At 50.8% G+C, this 25,766-nt stretch overlaps 9 protein-coding genes across 9 annotated transcripts; 5 read left to right on the top strand and 4 right to left on the bottom strand.

Moving 5' to 3' along the window:
* Nucleotides 1-8: 8 nt before the first annotated feature.
* CH63R_02603 (metallopeptidase family M24) lies at nt 9-2,239 on the bottom strand (the record flags this gene model as incomplete). The annotated part of the gene is made up of 4 exons (XM_018297578.1): nt 9-434; nt 498-759; nt 841-1,930; nt 1,996-2,239. The coding sequence occupies 4 exons, from the start codon at nt 2,237-2,239 to the stop codon at nt 9-11; spliced, it is 2,022 nt and encodes a 673-aa protein (XP_018162394.1).
* Nucleotides 2,240-3,281: 1,042 nt separating this feature from the next.
* Nucleotides 3,282-6,736, top strand: CH63R_02602 (Importin 13; the record flags this gene model as incomplete). Its single annotated transcript, XM_018297577.1, has 8 exons — nt 3,282-3,326; nt 3,381-3,562; nt 3,627-3,968; nt 4,018-4,153; nt 4,227-6,012; nt 6,074-6,252; nt 6,310-6,590; nt 6,652-6,736. The coding sequence occupies 8 exons, from the start codon at nt 3,282-3,284 to the stop codon at nt 6,734-6,736; spliced, it is 3,036 nt and encodes a 1,011-aa protein (XP_018162393.1).
* Nucleotides 6,737-6,986: 250 nt separating this feature from the next.
* CH63R_02601 (Tryptophanyl-tRNA synthetase) lies at nt 6,987-11,205 on the bottom strand (the record flags this gene model as incomplete). The annotated part of the gene is made up of 11 exons (XM_018297576.1): nt 6,987-7,444; nt 7,499-7,617; nt 7,711-7,826; nt 7,893-7,973; nt 8,137-8,532; nt 9,042-9,166; nt 9,243-9,670; nt 9,747-9,874; nt 10,179-10,249; nt 10,409-10,781; nt 10,996-11,205. 11 exons carry the CDS (start codon nt 11,203-11,205, stop codon nt 6,987-6,989), a joined length of 2,505 nt encoding a protein of 834 aa, XP_018162392.1.
* Nucleotides 11,206-12,448: 1,243 nt separating this feature from the next.
* CH63R_02600 (Histone-like transcription factor and archaeal histone) lies at nt 12,449-13,642 on the top strand (the record flags this gene model as incomplete). Its single annotated transcript, XM_018297575.1, has 5 exons — nt 12,449-12,533; nt 12,654-12,667; nt 12,763-12,816; nt 12,886-13,554; nt 13,613-13,642. 5 exons carry the CDS (start codon nt 12,449-12,451, stop codon nt 13,640-13,642), a joined length of 852 nt encoding a protein of 283 aa, XP_018162391.1.
* A 387-nt stretch (nt 13,643-14,029) lies between these two features.
* Nucleotides 14,030-16,885, bottom strand: CH63R_02599 (Exocyst complex component; the record flags this gene model as incomplete). The annotated part of the gene is made up of 10 exons (XM_018297574.1): nt 14,030-14,108; nt 14,164-14,417; nt 14,475-14,631; nt 14,716-15,008; nt 15,065-15,200; nt 15,254-15,363; nt 15,416-15,517; nt 15,574-15,705; nt 15,763-16,773; nt 16,835-16,885. 10 exons carry the CDS (start codon nt 16,883-16,885, stop codon nt 14,030-14,032), a joined length of 2,325 nt encoding a protein of 774 aa, XP_018162390.1.
* Nucleotides 16,886-17,373: 488 nt separating this feature from the next.
* CH63R_02598 (uncharacterized protein) lies at nt 17,374-17,708 on the top strand (the record flags this gene model as incomplete). Its single annotated transcript, XM_018297573.1, has 2 exons — nt 17,374-17,493; nt 17,562-17,708. 2 exons carry the CDS (start codon nt 17,374-17,376, stop codon nt 17,706-17,708), a joined length of 267 nt encoding a protein of 88 aa, XP_018162389.1.
* A 1,475-nt stretch (nt 17,709-19,183) lies between these two features.
* On the top strand, nt 19,184-20,803 carry CH63R_02597 (RNA recognition domain-containing protein 2; the record flags this gene model as incomplete). The annotated part of the gene is made up of 7 exons (XM_018297572.1): nt 19,184-19,210; nt 19,261-19,434; nt 19,486-19,734; nt 19,801-20,343; nt 20,391-20,479; nt 20,514-20,679; nt 20,765-20,803. The coding sequence occupies 7 exons, from the start codon at nt 19,184-19,186 to the stop codon at nt 20,801-20,803; spliced, it is 1,287 nt and encodes a 428-aa protein (XP_018162388.1).
* Nucleotides 20,804-20,805: 2 nt separating this feature from the next.
* Nucleotides 20,806-21,357, top strand: CH63R_02596 (Meiosis protein mei2; the record flags this gene model as incomplete). The annotated part of the gene is made up of 4 exons (XM_018297571.1): nt 20,806-20,857; nt 20,914-20,993; nt 21,042-21,156; nt 21,212-21,357. 4 exons carry the CDS (start codon nt 20,806-20,808, stop codon nt 21,355-21,357), a joined length of 393 nt encoding a protein of 130 aa, XP_018162387.1.
* A 472-nt stretch (nt 21,358-21,829) lies between these two features.
* On the bottom strand, nt 21,830-24,547 carry CH63R_02595 (Sad1 unc domain protein; the record flags this gene model as incomplete). The annotated part of the gene is made up of 1 exon (XM_018297570.1): nt 21,830-24,547. One exon carries the CDS (start codon nt 24,545-24,547, stop codon nt 21,830-21,832), a length of 2,718 nt encoding a protein of 905 aa, XP_018162386.1.
* Between the last annotated feature and the right edge of the window lie 1,219 nt (nt 24,548-25,766).

Below are 25,766 nucleotides of genomic sequence, written 5' to 3'. Positions count from 1 at the left end.
TGTCCCACCTATAAAGGCTGCGTCTCTCGTGTCAGCCATGTTAGGGTCAACGGGTCATCCTGGAAGTAGTCTTTGGTCTTCTGGAATACATCTGCGTTGTGCGCGTTGAGCCAGGCCTTCTCTTCGACCGTCAGGAGGCTAGGTTCGATGAGGTTTTGGCAGTAGGGGACCATAGTGACGTGCTCGAATCCTAGGTAGGGTTTGTCGCCAAAAGAATGCTTTGTCTTGACTTCCGTCACCATGGCCACGTTCTCAATTCTTATACCGTATGATCCATCTTCATAGAAGCCAGGCTCGATTGACACGACATTGCCTGGCGCCAGGGCGACCTCGGCAAACTGGACGCGAGTACCGATGCCAATTGGGCCCTCGTGTACATTGAGGTAGGAGCCAACGCCATGTCCTGTTCCATGACGGTAATCGAGACCTTCTTTCTGCAAAACAAGCCACATTAGACACTCAATTTGAGAAATGCAAGCTTAGTTATTGCCACTTACCCACAGGTGTTGACGAGCCAGGCAGTCAAGAGCGAAGCCTGTCGTTCCCTTTGGAAAGATGGCAGTGTCCAATGCAATGTTGCCCTTGAGCACTAGCGTATACGCAAGCCTCTCGGCCTCGGTCGGTTGTCCGAAGTGGAGTGTTCTCGTAGTGTCGGTCGTCCCATCAAGATACTGAGCTCCAGAGTCGCATAGGTAGATGGCAGCGGGATCGATAACGGAGCAAGCGCCACGCTCAGGCTTGTAGTGGATTACAGCAGCACTTGAGGAAGGTTAACATCAGTTGCTCGTAGATGAAAAGCATGAGAGTGGGAGGAGTCAAGGAAGTGGGACAGCTACTTACTTTGCACCAGTCGAGGAAATGGTGTCGAAGGACAGCCCAACGTAATCGTTTTGCTTCGACCGAAGCTGCTCCAACTTGTCAGCTGCCTGCACTTCGTCCAGTTTGACCTTCTTCGCGACTAGCTGATCCTCCAGCCAGGCAAAGTACTCGATCAAGGCAGCCCCATCTCGAATGTGGCAAGCCCTCATGCCAGCCATTTCGTTATCGTTCTTAACAGCCTTGGAGTCTCCGATTGGACTGCGAACCTCGTCAACCTGACCATCTCCGCCGAGGGAACGTTTCAAGGCCCATGAAGCCTTAGTCGAGATCATGAACTTCTTGGAAGGGGCCCCCGGTGTCGCCTCAGTGGGTTTGTCGGAAGATCGGAGGATACTAATGGCGTCGAAGATGGACTCATAGGGCTTCACAGTAACGCCATTGCCTGCAAGGTAGGCCTGAGTTTCCTCTCCCAGTTTGTAGTCGTCCACGTACAAGGTTGCTGAGTCTGATGTGATGATAGCGTATGAGAAGAAAACGGGGTTGTAGGGAATATCGTCGCCACGAAGGTTAAAAAGCCAGGCAATTTCGTCCAGCATGGAGACAACGAAGGCGCGTGAGTTCTTCTTGCTTAACTCCTGCCTCAACTCCTTCAACTTGGTCCCGACATCTTTGCCGCTGAACTTTACGGGCAATACCTTGACGGGGTTCTTGGGGCGAGTCGGACGGTTTCCAGCCCAAACAAGGTCTACCAAGTTCTCGTTCAAGGGTAACAGATCAGAGCCACCTGATCTCTTGATCCTTTCAGCAAGCTTCTTCGCGATTGAGCCCGTGATGAGCTCGGGGTCGACAGCAACAACTTTCCCACCGGCGGATTGCTCAGCAGACCATTCCTGCCAGGTGGGGACGTCTTGTAGGCCCTGCTTCAAGAGCAGCCAGTTCTGGTCGAGCTGCTTCGAGGCCTGGTTGAAGTATCTTCCGTCAGTGGCCAAGGCTGCCTTGTCCAGCGTGACAACAGCACACCCAGCAGAGCCGCTGAAGCCAGAGATGAACTCTCGACGGCCATCGCAGCCAGCAATGTATTCGGAGGCGTGAGAGTCTTCGGAGGGGATGACTGTGTAGGTTGGCAAGTCAGTATCTATGTCGCACTCTAGCAGGAACGTGGTTACGCGTTTTTACCGTAGACATCGACGTTGCGCTCCTTCATCAGCTCCCGGAGCCTCGAGAGGCGACTGGTTGTGTCAATTCGCTCCATGTCGATGGCTGGAACTTGGTGCAATGCTCGACGGCCGAGGCCAATTGATGACGAGATACGAAGCCTACCGGCTGGTTGAATTGATAGGAACGGTGTTCTTGTCACTGGATATGCTGGGCCGGGTCGGCGGACGAGACTGAAGGCGGGACGAAGACTTCTCCTAAGCATGAAGAAAGGATGGGAAAGAGGAGGTATTGAGTCTTTCTATGAGGGCAATCCCTTCACTCAACACCAAAGGTGGCTTGAGGTGCATACGCGGGGAAACGGCTGGACGGGCAGTGACGGGACAGCGAGGGGGGCAGCAGTAGAAGGAGCACAGAGTCGTGGTGGGGTAGCTCCAACCGCTCTGAGTGCACAAGGCGCCTAGCTGTCATCAGAAGGTAGGTAGGTAGGTACCTTTACCTTATCGCGCAAGCTGATTCCCATAACAATAGACTGATCATTTACCACCATCTCTACCTTAGTAGGTACTTACCTGGGCATGCAATTTCAAAACTCATCAAAACCCTTATCTGGTTACTCTGATACTCTAAGAGTCTTCCTCTTCTCTGATTTTCTCCACAAGAGTAGCGAACAGAAATTGTATCAAAAGCTTGTGTCCGCTTGAATCAACCTACGGGTACTCTAGGCATAACGAAACAAACGCTCCTTCTACATTGGACAATGTCTGCCCCACACTACCTAGGCTGGCAGCATTCCACTTCGCTTCCGCTCCTCGCCGTTGTGCCTGCGCTGTGACCGACCACTGACCAAGGTACCCAACATAGGTTGGTTAGGTATATTTGTCTTGCACAATGCGCTACTTCCCTTTCTGGAGCATCGCAAGTCTCTGGTGTCGTTCCTTTAGTTGCATATCTGGGAACCTTCCATCATCGAGTATTTTCCAACAAGCAACAAGTCGACCTGCCAAGAGACCGTCAGTCAGAGAGTAAGAACATCTACTCATACTTTCACCTTGTTCGGCAAACCTGGCCTGTTTTTTCTCTTCCGATTGGGGATTCAAAGTCTTTCGACAAACGTTGTTCCACCGCTCTGCATTTATACTCACACATTACATTTGCTTGGCCTGAAGGGCCAGAGTCACGATTAAAGCTCTTGAGCCCGATCATCAATCTCACAACGCCAACCCTCTCATTGCCCGGAGAGTTTTCCCACGGGCTTGCTAGGACAGCAGTATTGGCAGGCTAAGAACAGCTATATCTTCAAAACCATGGAGAGCCCGATGCCGCCGTCGACTATTCAAGAGGCGGAAGCCGTTAGCTACCCGACTTACCTACAGCTGACTACACCTTTGGCTGACTGTACATAGCTCGTTTTGGCTCTTTATCAGCCGGCACCCCCCCATACGATCGCACGAATTCAAGAGACCCTTCATCGCATGCAACGATCGCCATCCGGCTGGTGGATCGCTCGGGATCTTCTAGCCCATGCAGATGATAAGGTCAAGTTCTTCGGCGCCCTCACTCTGATCGTCAAGTTGAACACCGAGAGGTACCACCCCTTTTCCTAGCATTGTTTCATCGTTTTCTCCCACAGTTACTGACGTGGCAGATAGCTCATCTTTGTCGGGCGACGATGCCTCAGAACTCCGTCAAAACCTGATTGGCTGGTTTGTCAAGTCACTGGACGATGGTTCTGGGGCCATGGTTATTAGAAAGCTGTCTTCAGCCTTGGTCACCCTTTTCCTTTGCTTCCCTTCTCAGTGGGAGTTGTGTATCCGCCATCTTTGCTGTTCTTTGTCTGAGGGAAGCGCTTTGCCTAGGGAAGGGGCTGACGGGTCTATAAGCACATCCCACGTTCTGCATACACTTCATTCTCGAAAACTCCAGGCAGCGCTGTGGTTCTCGGGGGCTCTGGTAGACGAAGCAGCCAAGGTGGAAATGAACTCAGCAAAACAGTAAGTGAGCCCTGGGGACATACGACCTTCACTCCTACTGACGACTTAGCAGCATGGGCTTATACGAGACGATTACCCGCAACATTCCAGACGCACTGGCTCTGATGTCTCACGGTCTCTCACATCAGGTGTCTGCAGATACCATAGACCGCGTCATTCAGAAAGACTCTATCATTTGCTTGCAGGTAAGCCCCCCTCCCCAAAGGCGCAATCGCACAATGTTTTGTCTGGAGCGTTTACTCACTCGACAACACGTAGTCTTGGGTTTGGTTCTCCCAGAGGGTATCGACACATCACGACGAGCTCATTCGCTCTCTACGTGAGTTGATCCAGCCTACGATTGCGGCCTTGGCCGAAGAGGAGTTGTACGAGGCGGCTGTCGAGCTACTTTCTGATATACTCTCCAACTACTCGGGTTTTCTGACGGAAGACCACTACGAATCTCTCTTTTCCCTCTTCGAGACCCAGTGGTCTCACGAACGCTATCAACGGCTTGTTGAGGGGGATTTCGAGTTCGATTCTATCCAGTTCGGGCAGCTTATGCTCGCTCTTGGTGATTCCAAGGTCGAGGCTCTAATCCACAGCATTGATACCCGATCTTCACGCTTTCTAGCGCGTCTGCGCGGACTGCTCTCTGCTCAAGGATACCCTGTCAGCGAAGACAAAATATTCGTCCCTGCCCTCGAATTCTGGTCTACCTATGTTGAGACGTTGACAGACAGCATCTACTCAGAGGACGAAGAGGCCAAGGTTTGGGTGTCCACGGCTACATCCCACGTTCTGGAAGCCATCTCTGCCGTCTGGCAGCGAATCGCCTATCCAGCTGGTAGTGTTCTTGCTGGCTGGGACTCGGCCGACCGGGCAGGGTTCAGCGATGCAAGGAAAGATGTCGCTGACCTTCTTCAATCGTCATTCACAGTGACAGGTCCATCATTGATATCCACATTCGGAAATCTCACTCTTCAGTCTCTGTCGCCAGAGTCATGGTCAAATCTCGAGGCTTCTGCTTTCTGTCTGGGGTCTCTAGCCGATTGTGTGGCTGGCGACGCCAGGTGCGACGACACACTCAGGGCTGTCTTTTCTTCGCCCCTGTTCGACCTGCTACAGACATCCAGGGATAACATGCCAGGTCGTACACGTCAGACCTGCATATCTTTGATTGAGAGATATTCTGACTACTTCGAGCGCGAGACGCAGAGCCTTCCGGCTGCGTTAAATTTGCTCTTCTCTGTCTTGGCCGACCCTTTGTTGGCTGGGCCTGCAGCGAAATCAATCCAACGACTGTGTTTCTCGTCTCGGTCTATTCTAGCACCCGAGGCAAGTGCATTCCTGAGCCAGTATCAAAACATCGCTACGCAGAGCCAGTTAGATTGTCTAGCTGGCGAGCGAATCATGGGAGCCATTGCGGCTGTCATACAGGCTGTGCCGGACGAAAATTTAAGGCTAGGGCATCTTGAGGCTCTGCTTTCCTTCGTTCAGCATGATGCTCGCAAGTCCATGCAGCTGCTGTCTTTGCCTAGGCTCCCGAGTGATGCAGCGGGCAATGCTCTGGACATTCATCGTTGTTCGACGTTGACCGAACCATCCGAACTCCCTCTCCACATGGCCTCGAGGGCGTTGAGGTGTTTAATTAGCATTGGGAAAGGTTTACAGGCCCCGAGCGATGCCCCTTACGACTTAGAGAGAGAGAAAGACTCATTCTCGACCTCCCAAGGTTCAAGACTTGGCCAGATACAAACAGAGATTCTGTCCCTGGTTGCCCAGCTGCAAACCTCGTTCCCGCAAAGCGGTGAAGTGGCTGAGAGTGTCTGTAACATCTTCAGGACGGGGTTCTCAGAAACTGAGGCTGGTCCATTTGTCTTTCCTCCTCGGCTTGTTTGCGATTATCTCACCCAACAATCGTCCCAAACACCTCGCATTGGCTTGTTTGTAAGCACAGCCTGCTCGTTCCTCAGCTCTCTGGGAAATATGAAAAGGAGCGACGTGGAAGAAATTAGAGCCAAGCTTCTGGGATGGATTATAGGCCTACTTCAGCAACTGCCAGGTAAAGAGTTTTTTTAGTCCGCCCAGATGCACTGCTGACAGATTTGGCTTCACAGAACCAGATTCCGATACGGAACTGGCGCAGAACGGCATCGAGTTCACGAATCGTCTGATCACGCGCGAACCCGCCGCCTTATTTCATGCCGACTGTCTTCCGCATGCCGAGTTTTTCTTCATGTACACGTTGCGGGTACTAGATGGGCGCGAACCACTGCCGAAAGCGGCAGCCGCTGACTTCTGGGTTCGTTACATTGCGAGGTGCACCTTTTGGTTGATATCGTGCTAACATAGGACCCAGGCAACATTCATGACACTGAAAACCGGGGATCAAGAGGCACAAGAAACGATAGAACACGCCATATCCCAGCTCGGCCCGTTGCTCGCTCACTCCATCATCCGTAACGTGGGCGGAAATGCCTCAAGGAGCGAGTTGGACAAGCTGAGCGAACCTCTAAAGAAAATGGTTAATCACCATGTCAAAGCTCGCACATGGCTCGAGCAAGCTCTACATGATCCGTCATTCCCTGGGCATCAAATTTCCACCGACGAGAAGGCTGTTTTTCTCAAGAAGATCATCGGGTGAGTCGAAACACCTGAGTGGAAGGGAGGGATGATTATCAATGCTGACTTCCGCCTATAGTCTCAGGGGTGCAAGAGGAACCAACCAAGTCGTACGAGAGTTCTGGCTTTCTGGACGGGGATCTAAATTTGCCTATGCCTCTTGAGGCCGGTGCAAGATGCCTGCTGAAGGGTCAATGAACATTATAGGAGAGCCTCGACAATTGGAATGTCGCGGTGTGCGAAGGAGGTTCCATGATGGACACTCAGTGATGGTATAAGGTTCCGTACGTCGCTCTACGAGCCTTTGGAGACATGATAGGTACATATGGTACATGCTGGTCTGGCAGAAATCCAGGGGGCAAAGGACATGGCTGTATCGGGAAAATTGCTGGACAAACAGCTGCCAAATTGGCTTCACAGCCCAGTGGCTACTCGTACGGCCGCCATGGTTTCCTCGGCGCTGAGACGGGCCTTCTTGGCCCCCTGTGCCTCGACAGCGTCGAGATATTTTCCCTCGTCGGCTGACAAAAAGTCAAAGTAGCGCTCACGAATTCCGTCAAGCCCCTGGACAACAGCTGCAGACACGGCCTGCTTGAGATCTTTAAGGGACTCTTTAGAAAGGGATTCGGCCAGCTGGGCCGGTTTTCTTCCCTGGGCGTCGAAAATGGACAGGATTTCCAACAAATTTGACACTCCGGGCCGATTGTCCGGATCATAAGAAATGTGATTTGAGGAGTCGGTCCGGGCGCACATGATCTTTTTGTGAATCTCGTCCGGCGTATCGGTGATGAGGATGCGTGACCTGGGGTCAGCAGCTGATTTTGACATCTTCTGCTTAGGTTGCTGAAGCGACATGACCCGCCGAGCCGTAGCTGTGCGTAGTTAGTTAACCAAGTTCGGACAACACGCGTTATGGATGAGCTTACATGTGATGGTCTCCGGGGGCACGAGGTGCGGGCCAAAGTTGTGGTTGAAATTGGTCACGCATTCACGAGCAAACTCGAGGTGCTGCCTCTGATCGTCGCCTACAGGGACATGTGTGGCACTGGAAGGACGGTTAGCGGGGTTCAACCAATATCCGTCACGGCACTCAAATATTTGCTAAGGTGAGGTGGTCAGTTGGAGGAATCCCACGAACCGATGAACGAGGATATCTGCAGCCTGCAGAACTGGATAAGAGAACAAGCCAAGCTTCAATGATGCCTTGGCACCCTCATCGAGGATTGTAGCGTCAGAAGAGAGCGACAACTTGCTCTACAGAGACGTTATGACTTTAGCAACTGAGCAAGCGGCCAAACCCACAGCAATGATTCAACTGACCTTCCACTGCGTCATACGGGACAAGTAGCCCATAGAAGCTGTACAGCTGAGAATCCACATGAGTTCCGAGTGAGCCGAGACCTATAACTGATGCAATTAGCACACAGTTCCAGTCTCAATACATAGACGAGTGAGCAAGGTGGGGAGAGAGAGAGAGTCTCTCTCTCTCTCTCTGTGTGTGTGTGTGTGTGTGTGTGTGTGTGCGTGCGCTGCAATGGTACTTAGAGAGAGGGTCACCTCATACGGAAGATTGATAAAACAGTATCGAGCGTTCGGGGTCGATACCTGCAGCTAACAGGGCGGCCAGCGTCTCCCTCTTCCATTGCTTCAGCTGCTTCGCTTGTTGAGGTACAGTGATAGCGTGTAGGTCAACGACAGAATAGATAAGCTTGCAGAGGTCGGCCGGCTCGCTCTGGAGCTGCACCCATTGCCGAATGGCGCCAGCGTAGTTGCCCAAATGGGGCGTTCCCGTGGGTTGAATACCTGAGAAGATAACCTTGGGCTTCTCAGTCGATGCGGCACGTCGTCCGTCCGAGATTGTGAATCGGCGGGCTACCGGTCTCATGTGCCGCCACATGGCGAGAATCGCTTGCTCTGGCACTGATGATGTGGTGAGCCTATGCCACTGGAAAATCTCTGCCTGTATGCTCAAATTCAGTTGTTGGCGACAGGAGGCAATCTAACTGCACCAGGAGCAGTTCAGAGAATTGGTGACAGGCTCGGCCGGCGATTGTCCAGAATGTCAAGCACGGGCCTATTCACCGACGGCTAAAATTACGAGTGAGTCGTTGCGGTGTATTGTTATATCGGGGCGTTGCAAATTTCCCTTATTGCTCCGTCGCCACAGGGTCCTCCGAACGAGTGTCAGTTCGGTAGAACATGTGACTAGTGGGAACCCCCTTTCATACGGGGGATGGGTTCTCGCTATGATATACAGAGGCGCATAAGGCCCATCTAGATACGTAGTACAAATCGACTGATCGCCGCATCCATCACTATCAATGGAGTCTTTCCAAGTTCTCAAGAGTCGGCATTTGATGCTGCCGCCGCTGCCTCCTTTCTCTTAAGCGCCTCCTCCCGCTTGTACCGCCCCTGGACAAACCGGCGCTCGCCTTCTGCCCGTTTGTCACTGTCGATATCGAACCTTACCTTGTCCAAGAACTCTTCAACCTTCTTGACTGTGTCCAGGTCCCGATTTTGACCCAGGTGGCTCCACTTGGACTCGATGACCTCGCCAGCAGCTTGGTCGATGGTGTCCATGGTCTTGCCAACGCCTGGGGAAATTGCAATGTTAGTGCTGAAATACAGAAGCAGACAAAAGACTGCGCGCAGATCGATAAAGTCACATACCCAGCTTGTCGAAGTCCCAGACATTGGCCTTCATGCCGATGCCGTAGTACGCGTGTTTCTGCAGAAACGCTAGCCAAAGTTGCACGGTCTCCGGATTCCCGTCACGGATCTGGACGAGGCGACGCAACGTGACGCGCTCAAAATTCTCTTGCGACTTCTTGAAGATAAAACTACTCCGCGGGACTGTCCATCGTTCGGTGATTCGGGGGAGAGGCACGGGGCCAAAAGCCGGAAGCTTGAGGTAGTAGGCGGCACGGAGGGCAAAATCGGCGAAGAACTCAAGGTTCCTCAAACTGTATGAGCGCAGCTGAAGGTCGCATGATGGAATGCCATATTCGGCCTCGCGTCGGAGAGGTTGAAGGTAAAGGGCTTGTATGCTTCGAGGGTATCGCGGTTCGTCCTGCTCGTTCTTGGCAAGAACATTTCCCCTACAAACCGACGGGGAGTTAGCATAACATAGGGATTATACGCGGGGCGATCCAGAAGGTTATGAGTGGCGCTTACGACGCTTCAGGTTTGTCGGATGTGGTCTGTTGCGTGCTTGTGGCGAGGCTACGAAGCCATGGCTGTCGCTGAGCGATAGCCTGAAAGAATAGAACGAAACGATTAGCTTGCAAGCCCCTTCGTGTTGCCTGCGATTGCGTCGTAAAGGCGGTATGAACAGACCTGTGTCGTTGGCCGTGCCAGGCAGCGGGCCGTCGGGCGTAGTAGTGATGTTACGCGCATGGTCTCCGAATGCGTGACAAGCCGCCGTTGCCATTCAAGCAGCACTCATGGTTTCGAAGGAAGTAAGATTCGTACCAAGCCTATAAAATCTGGAGGTACCCGCAAAATATTCATATAAAGGATAGGAGTCGCTTCAAGTGGGATATCGATAAGGCGGGTAAACTTTCATGCATACATATTTGCATCGATTCACCTCCCTACACTACATACGCCAGTTTCGATTGATTTCGATTTGTTGGCAAGGTGCTCGTCTTGCCCCCTTTCAGCAAGATTAGAAGTATCTAAGACGAAATAGTAACTTCATCCATTTCCCTGGCTGCCCAACATCCCAAGATACTAGGTTGACAGAGGCAAGCCACCACGATGTAATCAAATCTACTGCAATGGGACAATGGATAATCTGGACTGGGTATTGTGTATTGACTGTTCTGCTTAATGACGGTTGCGCCGGCGGCGCTCAATCAATTTCTTGTAGTGCGCCTTTCTGCCGCTTGCCTTCTTCACCTGGATATTTTCGTACTTGGATCTGAACTTGCCCGAGGCTTTTTCAGCGCTAAGCAGCTCATCCACAAGCGTCTGCTTCCTCTCCTTGCGTGTCAAGCGAGCGCTGTGGAATTCGGTAGGGCCTTCAACGATGCGTCCCACATGGGCATACCGCGGCATTCTGGCCTTTAGTGATTCCTTCTTGTAGTGCCGCTTGGGATCAATGGCAGTTCCTCTCATATGGAGGATCTGCAAATCCCGTTTCAGGTCGGGGTCGTTGGGATCCGTCTTAGGAATTCCAAACCAGCCTGGGCCAGCGTTGTCGTGTGTCTACCAGATTTCGTTAGCAAGCATTCACGACATGTTGCCAACGACGTTTCAAATTGAAGAGTCTTCTCATTCAGAGTAACTATGAAAATAAATGATCATTAGGGCGTGGTGCGGTAACCCAATACGGGCACCGGCACCACATCAAGAAGATTAAGCAAGGGATTGCTTATCATCAGGAGAAGGGGGAGAACGTAGAGAGCGCACGGCAACATACCTTGTCCTCTGCTGGCCTAGGATCGCGAAGCGTAATGCTTTTCGACTCTTGCGCTTTGGGCTGCGCCTTTGATTCCAGAGTCGGATCGACAGGCGCGGCCGCGATGGCGATCAAGCTGCAATCCTTCGGCCGCGACAATTGTTTAGTCGCTAGGCGACTTGCCGCTTCTTTCAGGAGTTCATCGAGGCGCTCATCACACAGCTCTGGCATAGCGGTGAAGTGCGATTGAACCGTGAGAGTCGAAGGGGAACTCGGCTTGGAATTCAGACGGTCGAAAGAAGGAAATTCGACGAAGTTTCGGGTAGTTGGGAATTTTTTTCTTTCTTAAACCACGTGGGGCGAGCATGAATGGGGTGGAGACGAGTAAGGCATGGACTGAGTACTGTGGACATCGTAGAAAATATTACGTAAGGCGCTCGACAGAGCCGGACTTTATCTTGCCTCAGGCACCACTATCTTCTCAACCGCTCAATCGCTAGGTATGGGTCATGGACTTTGACCATGAGCCACGCCATTTATGACCGACTGGCACGCCGCCGTCGTGGCTGGACGAGATCGCCTGAAAGGCATCCATGTGATCTCCGTTTTGTAGACAACCAAGCCCTGACATGACACATCAATAACTTACCAAAGTAAGGTGGTCAGGTCCAAAGAGGCTTGCTGACAGACATGATGAGTGCCCAACCTTGAGGGTATCTGTCGAGTAACCTTGCTCGCTGATGCATGTCCTTCGCTCGTAGGCACCCTTGGTCGGGCCGCATGGCTGCTACCTGAAGGCCTGCGCAGCTATATGTCGAGGTAAGGTACTTGCAAGTACTTTGCTGGCAGCCGCAATCGCAACTGTGCGATCTGGTTCGGCCGCTGACTGATAAGATGGCAGCATCCTCTTGTGTCGAGTACAGCTATTCCTAACTCACTGTCGCGTCACTTCCTTCTTTTACGTTATGTTATGCCTTAGACTCACACTCGAGTGTTGCACGTAATAAATTCGAACTATACCGCGGCAGACTTTATCGGTTTCGGTATTGCATCTGATCCCTTCGCCGTCACGCAGGGTGCCTAACATTAAGGTACTTGAGGCGAGCACAGATACATCTTCCCCACAAGTAAGGTATCTATCTCTCTCAACGCTCTGGTGCACTCCAGCCGCCCCCGATGGCCCGAAACTGGCCACCAACTTATCTTCTTATAGGCTAGACACGAAGTTGAACAGTGGGGTTTTCTGCAGAGAACGTCGCGCGCCTACAGCAAGCGGTCCTGTGCCAACCTACCTACCCCACGAAACGGGTTCTCTCGCGACACAACACCGCACCCGACTCGCGCCATCTGGCAGAGGTACCTACCTCCCTTCACCTCACCTTAGTCCTGGTCCATAATTACAGCGCGCATCTCACGCTACTCGAGCATCGCTTTTCGTCTTCACGACGCTCACGCCTCGGCCAAACATATCGCAATGGATCCTCAGAATCAATCCGGCTCCCATGCCCAGCAGGGCCGGCCCCAGCCTGTTTACGACACAACGCATGGCGGTCACTACGGTGAGTAAAGAATGGGAAACAGCAATGCCCTCCCTTACCTATGGCAGGCGCAACGCGTGCACTACGTGCGCGTCACCTCTGTGTGCTCCCATCATACTGACGTTTTCCTCCTCCATCTAGGCGCGAGCGCTGCGGTTCGTACCCCCCTTGGTTCATGAACACGACTTTCTGCCTGCGATGGCTAGCTCTCCTCCATCCAGCGACCGCGTCTGACCACGTCCAAATATAGCTCTCCGCCCAGGGTTTCGCTCCCGCCGAACTCTACACCGGTCCTTGGGCCAATGTGCGTGTGCTCCCATATCACAGCAGCAATGCGAGCGCCTGACAGACTGACGCGCTCTTCCAACCGCAGGTTCACCAGGGTTTGACCGGACAGTACAAAGACATCTTGACAACCTACTGGCAGCAGACGATTAATCACTTGGAGAGCGACAATCACGACTACAAACTGCATCAGCTGCCCTTGGCCCGCATCAAAAAGGTCATGAAAGCCGACCCCGAAGTCAAGATGATCTCTGCCGAAGCGCCGATCCTCTTTGCCAAGGGTTGCGATATCTTTATCACCGAGCTTACCATGCGCGCCTGGATTCACGCCGAGGAGAATAAGCGCAGGACTCTGCAGCGCTCTGACATAGCATCTGCGCTAGCCAAATCCGACATGTTTGATTTCCTCATCGATATCGTGCCCCGCGAAGAGGCTTCGTCCCATGCCAAAAGAACTGCTGGTCAAGCTGCTCCTGCTTCCCAAGGCGTCCCGGCCCAAGCCGCTTCCCAGATACCAGGCCAGCACGGTTCCTTGCCACAGGCCACCAATCACTCTTCCTCATCCCATCCCATGGCTGCAACTGACTACGGCCTCGCTGGTCATGCCCTCGGCCCTGATCAAGATTACCGGCAGAACCCCAACATGTACCCTGGCCAAGTACAGCCAGGCCCTTCGGCTCCATACGGCCAAGCTCAACAACCCATGTATGGCGAGATTGAGGGAATGTACGGATACGGAGGGATGCAGCCTCAGCAGGTAAGTAACCTCTCGACAGACGGTTTCGTGTGGCGGGGAGTGTCTAACATATCTTTAGCCGCCTATGTCCTCTGAGGAATTCGAGTAGAACTATTCGGTATCAAGAGTGCATAGTCTGATTGCCTCTGTCCTTGAATGTCACAGTTGACGGGGAGGGGCACAAATATTGTTTCTGTTTGGATCTGGCGTTGCGGCGTTGAATGCATTATTGACGACGAGAGCCATCATGAAGTAAAGGCATCGGGTCTGCCAACGCTCACGATGGGGTGGACCAGGTGACGTTGTCCGAGTGCGAAGGAAAGAGCCAATACAGCATGGGCTTCTGCCAGTCTGGTAGCAGTACGAGAGAGAAAATACAACTGATTGGTTGCCGCAGCGAGCTTCTGGGCGTGGTATCGCGACACTGGGTGCTTGGGATTGATGATCCAGCAAGTGGACATATCCCCCATAGCTCCAGTGATGCAAAGGAGGTACCTTACTTCATCATACCGAATCGGGAGGAAAAGTTGGCGAGAGGAGCGCTGCGGGTAGGACCTTGGGCATTGGAAGTAAGCCTGTAATTTTGTCAGGCGGTTTCGAACAATGAAGGGGAGGAGGGCCGAGACATACTTCTCCAACAAAATGGGGCCGTTTAAGGCGTCAACGCGGCCATACTTTTTATTGCGGATGGAGATGTCAAAGAACTCGTCATGGTTGTCGGACTGCATTAGGTTGATGGTTTGTTGTAGTTCGTCCAGGTTTTCTCGGAGCATGGCTCCATTCTCGAGACTATCGACGAACTCGGTGAGGTATTGCACGTCGTTTGCCAGTGCAGCAACAGCATTGGTATTGATATGCTTGACGTCAGGAGACAATGGTAACGCCTACATAGCATGTATTAGCGAGAAACGCGGTTAGACCAGCACATGAGGGAACCTGACAAGAATCTTGTTGGCGGCGTGGCTGAGAGCGTCAAAGTAGATGAGTTCCTTGATCTCTCGCGGCAGGCCAAGAAGCGTGGAATTCATAATATTGGACAGGTATCGGGTCATCGTCTGCATGTAACTGCTGGGATCGGGAGATGATGCGGTTGCCATCCTATAAGATGGTGTTAGTTTGGATCAATCCATGTGGTGTTGCGACTCGTTCTCAATCTTGTCGTCTGACTAGACTGATACATACCAGTCATATTCGGCGGTATCCACCAGGTCATCGATCTTGGAGTTGACGAGTTCGAAAATGCGCTTCTCGGCCGTCTTTTTGTTGTTTCGGAACTCCTCTGTGGCAACGAGTGTGACAGGGCCGCCAGCTGACGTAGACGATCTCGCTCTAATGAGGAGCTGCTCAAGTTCTTGGCAAGCAGCTTCGAAGTGCTCAAGATTGATAAGAATCTGCACGATCTGCCCAAGGTACTGGGAGCTCAGTCTCTCGACAAGAGACTTACAGACCTTCTCTGTCAAAAGCTCATCCAGGGACTACGAATAGTATGATCAGCAAATTGCCTTGCTCTTTGGTTCAAAGGATCTGTTACCTTGCGGAGCGTATCGTCGATGATGTTAGGATGCTGAAAGTGATCATCGGAGAAGAAGTAGAACTGGTTCAAGAAGTTTCGAATGTCGATACAGCAGAGCGGATACATTTGCGAGAATGGCAACACGCAGGGGAAACTGAATGATGGTTAGAAGTCAGGCAATCTGCAGGCGGGGGTTGAATATACTACCTGAGCTCTTCCAGAGACTTTTCTTGAGAGAACCAGCTGACATTCACCACCTTCTCGTACTCCTCGCGGGTGTTGATGGCCATGGGCATGTAGTCATCCGTCGAGACAATCTAATTTCGTCAGGTACGTAACGCACCGCAGAAACATAATGGAGGCGCCTACCTCTTGAAAATCTTCGCTGAATCGTCGCTTCAGAAGCTCGGCATATTTATCAAATAGGGTAAGGAGGAAGTTGTCGAGCATGGATACAGAGTATCCCCAGCCCTAGCAAAATTCGGTTTCAGGTAATGTCATGATGGCCAGAGAACTGGAAACCTCACCTCCATGGTTTGTATGAATAGAGCTATGACTCCCTTGATCTTCAGAAGAATCTCGGCATTGCTTACATCGTTTAGCGCCTGTGAGGTAAGTGTGATGGCTGTGTGGCACATTGAGTCCCAGAGCTCGTCAACCTGATGGTCTGTTAGCAGCTGCATCGAAACGAACAACTGATTGAAGCATGAACCCACATCAACAGCAGATCGTAGGTGAGGAACACGTCGCATAGTCGCCTTTTCAATGATGGCGAAACCAGCGATGCCTTCAAGTAAACTACTTAGTGAAGACTCGTCATCTGCAACGAGTCCAATAGTACTTGGTAGCAGCAAGTCTTTCTGCTGTCGGCGAGTCGTGGCATACTCAGCACGGAACTTATCGCTCTGTCCCAGGGCGTCGTGAATGTGTAGACATTCGAAGAGTGGCGTAAAATCAACCTGCAGCTCTTCGTTGTCAAGTACATCGAATTCCTCGCTCTCGTCAAAAACCAGCTCGGTGGATGAGTTGAGTCTGAAGTTATTCAAAAAGCTATCGCGTTCCACACGTTCTCTCTGTCTCGCCCTCCTAAGCTCGGTATGATAGAACGCAACCTCGCCGAGGAACTGTGAGGTTTCGCGGATGCGAAATAGCCAGGTGTTGAGGTCTGTCATGACAGCCTCGGAAATGGTTTTCTGTGACGCTGGTATTGACTTTTGGATTACATCCGCTAGCTTGTGTTGGGTGGCATATTTGTTCTGGATCGTCGGGATCAGATGCTCATTCTGAAGGTCCTCAAGAGATTTGAGTGCCGCGTAATACTTCTTCTTGCGGATCAGGTCGTGGGCATGGTTGACGGCATGCAGGATCTTGAGGGATTCTTTCAGTGCGTCCGATGCATCGGCTATATTCTGCCGTACCGCCCTTGTGTTTACTAGGGCTTGCTTTTGATCGGCAAGCTTCTCTGTGCTTGCTTGAATGGACTGGTTTAGCCTCAGGATCTCTGCTGTGAGCGCGACAGTGCCCTCGCGTACGCTCTGTAGCTGGTTCACCGAACCCAGAAACTCTTCGTGCTTTGTCAACCCTATTCTCTCGATTTCGGCTTCCCTCTCTTCGGAGTACCGGACCAGATTCTGCATCAACGAAGGGGTTCGATTCGAGTGTGAGGCATCTTTGAGGACAGGGATGAGTCGATCGAGGAAGTCTGTGTCGGTCGAGGTCAGGATGATCTGGATGACTCCGAATCAGTACGCGCAACTCTCGCACGAAGGGTTAAGAGCCGAAAACAACCTGCTGGACAGCTGCGCCGTAGTCATTGTAGGTCTGCGGACGTCGAGGCATGCTGGGCCATGACCTTGACAGTCCTGCGCGGCTCGTTGAACTTGGTGGAAGTGCTTTCGTCGTCAGAATTAGGTCTGAGCTCGTGTGTGCAAACAAACTGTTGTTACCAATATGCCAGCGACATACGTGTGGGGTGTAATGACTGTAACCTCCAAGGATAATATTGGGGTTGACGAGGTTCTGCTGGGGACAAGAGTGATGTTCGAGACGTTAGATGTCCTTGCTCGGGGAAGCGACAGCAGCATGAGGCTCTTGGTGGGACACTCAGTGACGCTAACGGGATTTACCCCAGGTGGGTGTGCACTGTCCCGCTGCCACCGTGCTAGGTACCTTTACCTACCTACCTTAGTTTGCTTAGGCACCGTACCTAGGTAGACATGTGGTGTGCCGCCCTGGTGGGTGAGGGCCATGGGGTCGACCTAAGGGTGGGTCTTTTCGCTTATCCACACTGATGCTAGAAGAACATCGCCATAATCAAACGACATTCAATGCAGTCTTCCTGTCTTTATATGTTTATACAAAGTGCTAGACTTGAGCACCGGCTCCTATACATTTGTTTCTACCTACCTACGTTAGGCGGGCAATGTTTTACACTCAGAGTTGGGAATGTACCTTTGACATCTTCCACTGCCCTAATTACATTACTTCGTGTATTCTAATGCAGCTTCTCATTTAGAAAAGGGTTAGAGCCAGCAACATCGATCGGTGTACTTTTAGGCTGCAGGTTTGCTTCGGACATCAAGTATTCAATCGCTCTTTGGAAGGCTTGTTTCATGCCCTGCATGACGACACGCCGGTGTTTTTCCATCTGAACATAGAATGATAATGTCTTCTGGTATCTCAAAATGAGTATCAGATGTCCGGGGAGCTATCCCTCTGGCCCAACAACGAACGCCCTGCTATGATAACGAGAACTTCGAGGTGTATGGTTCCTCGTACAAAATCTATCTCTTCCCAATAATACAGATGAGAATCCACCGAGTAATTTCAAGCACAGGCAAAGCACCCCGAGATGCCTGCCTGCAGTTGTAGCTAACAACATCAGTTTGATTACCGACTTTTTGGTATATTTTTTCTTCACTTGCTAATGTGGGAGCCAAGTGCCTGTTCACAATACGGAAGGCATCGTCTAGGGCAGCAAAGAGGTCGGAAAACGCAGTCACCGGTCCTATTTGTACCTCAATCGAGGGTTGCTTGACGACAATTAGGTTTGCGAAATGGATGAGGAAGGAGTCAATGAAAGTGTCTGCCTGCCGGGCGTGTACTAGTCCGACCAAGCGAACTTCTCGTTGTTGCCTTCCAGCTTTGTCCGAGGGTTCTTTCCTACTATCACTCAATATGGCGACGCGCTCCTTCCTGCTGCGCGACTATTATCCCTCCCGTCAAGCCACGTCCTTTCTCCCCCTTCGTTTCCTTGTTAGACTTAAACTCTCTCCTTCTTCTCGCTTCTTGTTCTGACCTTCTGAGAGCCATTCCACTTCGACTTGTTCCGCAGGTCTACAACCATCATCACATTGGCGCCGTCCCAACCTCAAAGTAAGGTAGTTGTCTACGGACAGCCGTTACATACACCTCACCGAGTGCCGTACTTTCTCTCTGTACGGGGTTGAATGCTTCTTGTCGTCGTTAAAATTGGGTTGCATAAGGCAGAGTTGGTTGTCGTCAACCACCGAAACTCGAACTCGTGTCACTGTCCGCATCATTGACCGTGTCTTTTCAACGGTCAGTTCATGCTACTCTTTGCGTTTCTATCTTCGCCATGTATCGTATCTGCTTCTCCGTGTCACAAAATGGAACCATGTCTCGTTATTAACTCAAGCAGACAGTTGACGATAGGCAATCCGAGACGGGATAAAGATGGCCCACAACCGAGAAACGGCAATGTTCAATCCATCGTCTCCACACTCCTCTATCGGAGGTGCCGAGTCCTTCAAAGGAACGCCTGACACGAGATTGACTGCTTTCTCTCCGGAGGAGGGTTCCGCCAGATCGTCACGTTTCCTGAAACCTATGTCACAGGACTCACTCGGGGCTACTCCTTCAAGGTTTTCCACAGGCGCCTTTGGTAGCGTTATCTCCACTGCTGAGAGAGATCCATTCGTCACCGCAAGCTCTGCCTCTGGCCGTCAAAAGCTGTCGCCCACTGCCTCTGCCTTTCAGCCTCTCTCGACCCCCCTTGACAGAAGCACAGACTTCGGCACCCCTGATCACATTCAAGAGTCGTTCTCGCCGGATCGGAAGTACGAGACTGCGTTGTCACGATGTCTCAACATTGGTTCACCTCATCGAAACCTTGGCATGGCCGACCTCAACGCATGTTTTTCAGTAAGCAATTTGCATTGTGGGTATCCGAGCATATACTGACGAGGGCCCAGAAACTGCACCGACTCGGCCTCTTGGTTCAGGAGCCAATCCAGGTTCAATGCAAGGGAGGCAGGCTCTCTATCCAGTTCAGTGATATCCGTGATGCTGTTCTCATTCATGACAACGTCCATCGGGCCGAGGCGGATTTTGAAGCCGAGTATCTGTCAGATGGCAATTTCACTGAGGTACGCCTTCTTGACCCCTTCACTGATATCTGTTCCCTGACCTTTGCGCAGCACATGTACCGGGTTCCCAACAAACTCGGGCCCTGGCTATCACTTGTTGCTTCAGCCACATCCCTGGGTCTGCTGGATGCGAACGCCGTTGAAGCAGCCGTCAAGCGCATGCTGCAGTCACAGGGTCAACTCTCTGCGTTCTATGTGCATCAAGATCATGATCCATCGGTGTTCAGGGCTTTCTTTCAATTCGAGGACCCGTCCAAAACCATATCGGCAGTGGGTGCTCTTGACAACAGAGTCGTCGAGGTGAGTTTTGGCCATCAATCTCTTTTATGCACCCATAATCCCGAGTGGAGGTTGATTAATCTCTAGGGAGCACATATAACGATCTCGCTCGTGGATGCCGGTGACCTATTTCAGACGCCCCAAGACACCAGAGATATCACAGCCGACGGCCTCAGCCACAACATACCTGTTGATCTGACAAACGCTCTCCAGGCATTGGCTCTATCCAAACCGGCTCCTCCGATGCATCTGATGGGCCATGCAACGCCCATGTCCGGACCCAACACTCCCTACTCGACTCACGGAATTCAGGTCCCCCCTTTTGCGATGTGGCCCATACTCTGTCAGCCGCAGTTTCAACCGAGCGGTGCTTACATGCTCAACGACGGCCACCGTCTACCACAGCCGCCTCCTATGCCCAACTCCGCTAGGTACCAGCTTAATAACCCCATGTCCATTCAGTCTTCCCGCAGCATGTCCACGACGAGTTCCTTCCACCCCGGCGTGAGAGGCGAGCCCCGTAGACAGAACGCAGCTCGTGTCAACAGGTCGCCCTACTACAATGTTGCGAGTCACCACAATCATGTCGATGTGAACCGTATCCGGGAAGGAACAGATGTTCGCACAACGGTAAGCTGGAAGCCAGGGGTTAAGAGGAACATGGCTTACGCATTCAGATCATGCTTCGCAACATTCCAAACAAAGTTGACCAGGCGATGCTCAAGAGGATTGTTGACGAGTCCAGCTGGGGCAAGTATGACTTCATGTATCTGCGAATTGATTTTGCAAATGACTGCAAGTATGTTGTTCTCCACCGTCAATGACGAAGAGCAATCAGGACTGACACAGCGTGCACCTGGCAGTGTCGGATATGCGTTCATAAACTTTGTTGACGTAGGTCTTCTTTCTCCTAGCTTGTGTCAAGCGCAAACTAATACCCTCTGGCAGCCTCTGGACATAATTGACGTGGGTACACACTGAACCCAGATACATGATGTTGCTGACAGTATGAGTCCAGTTTGTCAACACCAGAGGTAACCAAAGATGGTAGGTTTCCCGGTTCTGCCCAGATCGCGATGAGGTCGGTTGACGATGGTCAGGAATTGTTTCAAGAGCGACAAGGTCGCCGAGATTTCCTATGCTAGTAAGTACCGCATTTCTGAATGCGAAGTTGAGTTGCTTGCTGACATATTCCTGAAGCTATCCAGGGCAAAGACTGTCTCGTTCAAAAATTTAGGAACAGCTCCGTGATGTTGGAAGCCGCGCACTATCGCCCAAAGGTACGACCTCACCTCGCATGGACAACCGCGGACCTGACACAAGCGTAGTTATTCTACACCTCCAACGGACCAGTTCCTGATCTGGCGGGAGAGGAGGAACCGTTTCCGCGGCCAGACAACCAGTCCAAGATGAAGCGAAGCTGCGAAAATGCTGAGCACGTTGGTAAGGCTTTTCCCAACCACACGTACTACAGACAGACCCCACTGACCATTGTCAGGGCTTTTCACACCCAACGCTGGTCAGCATTTCCGTGACGAGCAGCGTCGCCGGCGCTCGCAGTACGACCGAGGTACGAGACTGGCCGCGCTCGAGGAGCATGACTTCGAAGCCTCGATGCAGTCGTACATGTACCATTCACAGTAGAAGACATATTATCAACACCAACTGGGGGGGATGTTGGAGGATGAAGCAGCCGGGACCATCATAATACCGTGGGAGATTGGCACACCACAAGGTTTTTGTCCACATGCACGGGGCTTTAACTTTGCTTGCAATAGATACAGGAGCTTTCTGGAAGCGTCGTCAATGTGTGTAATTATTAGTAGCTAGCTAGATTCTGCTGCGATATCATGGCTGTATTCTCCGCTCCTGAGACGATTGTCACAGACCACCCATGCCTTCTCTTGACCTATGCTATAAATCGAGAGACTGTAGCCTCATGGAACTGATGTTTTGTTTCTAAAGCGCATCCGAAGCCAAGGCTTGTGTAAGGTTGACAGTCGCGACAGCACGGACACTCGACCTCTGACGGTCACGACAAGGGGGCTAGCCAGTAAGGACCAATCTGATCTGGAGGTGAATTGTGTTGAAAAGGACATTGTTGGTATGCTGCTTCTTAAAGAGGGTACTCGGGCAAAGCCGGGAGCGGTTTGCGAATCGTAGAAGGAAGGTTTCCGCGGTGTTTGGATGGATACACAGAGGTAGAATCTGTCTCTAGCAATGAGTCCACAAGGACTGCTGGGGTCGATTCGACTGGACCCTCATCTGAAAATCCATGCCCATCCAGTTTGGCATTCTCTGCCATGAATGCTTCATCATCAGGGGAGCGGACGTCGGAGCCGGGTGAAGAGTCGCGGTAGCTGCCGTCGGGATCACTCTCCATGAATTCTTCCACTGGAAGCAGCTCAGGTGTCACGTTCGCGTCTGCGCAGCGACTGTACCCAGAATCCGATGTCGGCGTCAGGAGCCGTGCTGGCACTGTTGGTAGGGATCGGCGGACACCCGGATTCCTGTCGGAAGGGTCACTTTCGCCAGGAATGCTGTTGTCGAGCGGCCGTCCGAATGTGTCATACCTGGGGATGTACGCACCACTAAGGCGGCGCTCTGTGGTAGGGCCAGGTAGCGGGTGGTTGAGGCTCGGAGACCTTCCAAGGTCAAAGGAACCTGTCAGGATGGGCTGGGTCATTGCTCGGGAGAATATGACTAGTATGAGGCATGAAAGGAGTAGTATCGCCTGTACTATCGCCATCCGCTTCTGAAAGACAACCTCGTCAGCAAGGATGTTAAGCCGGGAGCTGAGAGCCACCGTCTCCCTCTGGGATTGCTCCCGCTGACTCTCTAGCGCAATGACAGTGGACTGCCATATCTGGTCGTACTGTTGGCGGACAGCCCGGAGCTCCGAAAGTACAGTATGATTGAGGCTGTCAAGGAAAACGTCTATTCGCGATAACTGTTTCCTCTCGGCCAGTAGCTGAGTCTCCTGCAAGGACCGAGATTGGTCCTCGATGTACTTGAGCGACAACGAAACATTGGATTCGAGATACTGGAGACGCTTGCTGACCGCTTTGAAGAAGCTTTCCTGGACGGTTGGAGATGCGGCCGCCGCAGTTGAGTTGTTCTTGTTCCGAACCGGTGGGGTGGCTTGTGGGGATGCCTTGGTAGAAGAGGTGTTGTCACCTGGTCCTCCCGTCTTCGCCTCCGTGTTGGCACTGCTTGCATGTGCGCCAGCAGACAGAGCCGGTGCTGAGGACGGCGTTGGGTGCCGCTCGGCGTAGCGAGGATCCGGCGCTGAGACAGACGTCGATTTGTTCTGGGGATGCTGGTCAGTAGACCTTTCCATGTCACAACTGACCTGGCCAGCGACATGATCCGAATCCTGATGAATTCTCTGTGATTCGGTACCCGTTGGGTTTGTGCTCGAAGGATATACAGAACTGATTGGTCTCAAGCAAGATGGGTTTCCGCCCTCAGAGGGACGAAATATGTGACTGGGCATCTGCGGATCCGCCGAGACGTCGGAGCTTATGTCTTGAGCTGTTTCTTCAACAGCTGCCATCGTTGCGTTTTCTTGCCCGTCAATGCTCTCACCAACCGCGTTGCCACTCGCGGGTCCGGTCAGTTCGGCAAGGGGTTCGTCAACCACCTCCTCGTCCTCGGCCGCCGTTTCCTGATCCTTCCAAGACTCAAGCATCCGTGTACCATGAACGCGAAGGAGGGAGACAGGGCAATAAAATTCATTGCCGTAGTGTGTCAGAAACTCAATCCTGACATATTTTGCCCATATCAGAGGGTTTTGGACGAGAAAAGGCTGGATGTCCCGAGAGTTCTTTGCCTCAAAGGTGCCAAGATCTTTCCATTTATCGACTTTGACAGGATACCTGTCGCTCACGCTGACTCGGAAGTGCCGTATCATGCTCGAGAAGAATTCAAAGTTGGCCAGTACCACTGTGTCAACCAGAATGTCATCACTGAGCTCAACAATGACAAACTTGTTCTCAGCTGAGCATTCTAGCAGCATGTATGAATCCTTATTCTCAAGAAGGATTGCTTTGGCATTCTTTGCCCCTTGATTGGTCTTGAGTACTGTTGCACCTGCATCAAAAGAGGAATAGGAAAACCTTTCTTTGCAAGTTTTTCCTGCATCCTTGCTTCGGTAATATTGAGTCCGGCCATCGTCGTACAAAACTGGGTCTTGCTGTTGTTCAGACGTTGCGACTTCGGTGGCTGTCGCTTGGGGTGCTGATGCGATGTTGCTAATCTTTTCTGATACGACGTCAAAGTTGATATCAATCTCGCCATCGTCTCCGAGGCTATCTAGACCCAAGTCCTTCGTGGCCCTGTCGGTCTCCATACCACGGTCGGCCGTCTTCCGAGACTTGAGTTCTGAAGGGTCTTGTCCGGCCTTGCGCAGCATCATCTCCTTCCAATCTTCAAATGACATGAACGGTCTTGGAGTAGATTCGTCATCAATCGCAGTATCTTTGAAGGATGGGTTCGAGGTGACGGCTGTTTCAGAGTGCCCGGTCGCCGAGAACTCCGGCATGGGCGTCGCTTGATATGTTGAGTCTTGGGGCAAGGTTCGCGTGCTGTCGTTGGTAGGAATTGCACCATCGGCAGTCACCTTGTCACCCGGCCAGCTCGTTCTCAGGCATTGTTGCGGGAGCGTATGGGTAATATAGTTGATCGTTTTAAATTCGCAATTGCCCGATTGCAAGCCAACAACAGAGCCATCGGGGAACGCTGACTGGCTTGATGCTTGCGCACAAAGTAGGGCCAGTATCTTTGCGAAGAAACCAAGGCGGTTACACGGATAGCCACGAGAGTGAGACCACATCGTGTTGTCGTGCCAGGTTCGGCAGCAGCGCCGGCGAGATAGAATTGAAACGTTCGCTCATGATACAGTGGGTGATGTGTACGGATAGTTTGGTGGGTAGTAGAACAGTGGGGAGCAATGGACGAACAATAGGTGCATGTAGGTGCAAGGGTAAGAAATACTATCCCTATTAAGTTCTTACTTATTTATTCTAAGTAAAACCTACTTATTACCTATAAAAAAAGTCTATTAAATTTAGCTTTTATAATTCTAAAGTATAAGAAAACTAAGGGAGTTATATAAGTATATTAATTTAATTAGTATAAAACTAAGTAAACTCTTTAGAGTATTCTATTATATAAAAATTACTATATTTAAAATTAGTATTTATTACTCCCTTCTATCTAGCTTACTTCTATAGGAATAGTACTACTACCTCTCTATTATTAACTAAGTCTATCCCCTAAGCTTCTTCTTCCTATAGGTACTAGTTGTAATATATATACTGTATAGTGTAAAGAATACCTTAGTACTAGCTTAAATACTAATTAATTATTTTAATAGCTTCTTTTACTTATAAATTTATAAGAGCTATACTATTAATTAAATTATTCTTATAGTCTTTAAATTAGTTAATTTTAAAGTTAATTTACTACTTATCTCTTAGAGTAGTTAAGTTAGCTTATAGAATAATTAGGGTAAATATAGCTTTATTAAGTATTTATTAGTAGTTGTATTTTATATTAATTACTTACTTAGTATACTAAATACTATATCTCTTTGTAAGTTATTTTTATTACTTAATTAACTAGTATAAGTATATAATAATCTTAATAGAGTTAAAGGTAGTATTCTATAGAAGGCTAAATAAGTTAATTATATTAAGTATTAGAGTTATTTTTCTAAAGTATATAATTACTATATACTTAAGGAATTACTATTCTATATATTAAGTAGTTAGTAATAGTATAATAGGGAGAATACATACTAACTTTATAATTAGTAAAATATATAGTCTTTTTAAGCTATATATTTATTAAAATCTATATTATTAATAGCTATAAACCTGCATAATGCAATAGTAAGTATCTAGTAGCATCTGTATGCATTGCGCGCAGATAGTTAGTTTAATTCTAACTGCAGGAACCCCTATTGCAGTAGTCTAATTAGTTACTAGGTTACCTACTGCATATGGAGCCCTAGGCCCCACATGCACAATAGGGCTCTAATAATAGTGCAC

The sequence above is a fragment of the Colletotrichum higginsianum genome, chromosome 2, assembly GCF_001672515.1.
Source record: "Colletotrichum higginsianum IMI 349063 chromosome 2, whole genome shotgun sequence".
Taxonomy (NCBI): domain Eukaryota; kingdom Fungi; phylum Ascomycota; class Sordariomycetes; order Glomerellales; family Glomerellaceae; genus Colletotrichum; species Colletotrichum higginsianum.
This window is presented reverse-complemented; position numbering and strand designations above follow the sequence as displayed.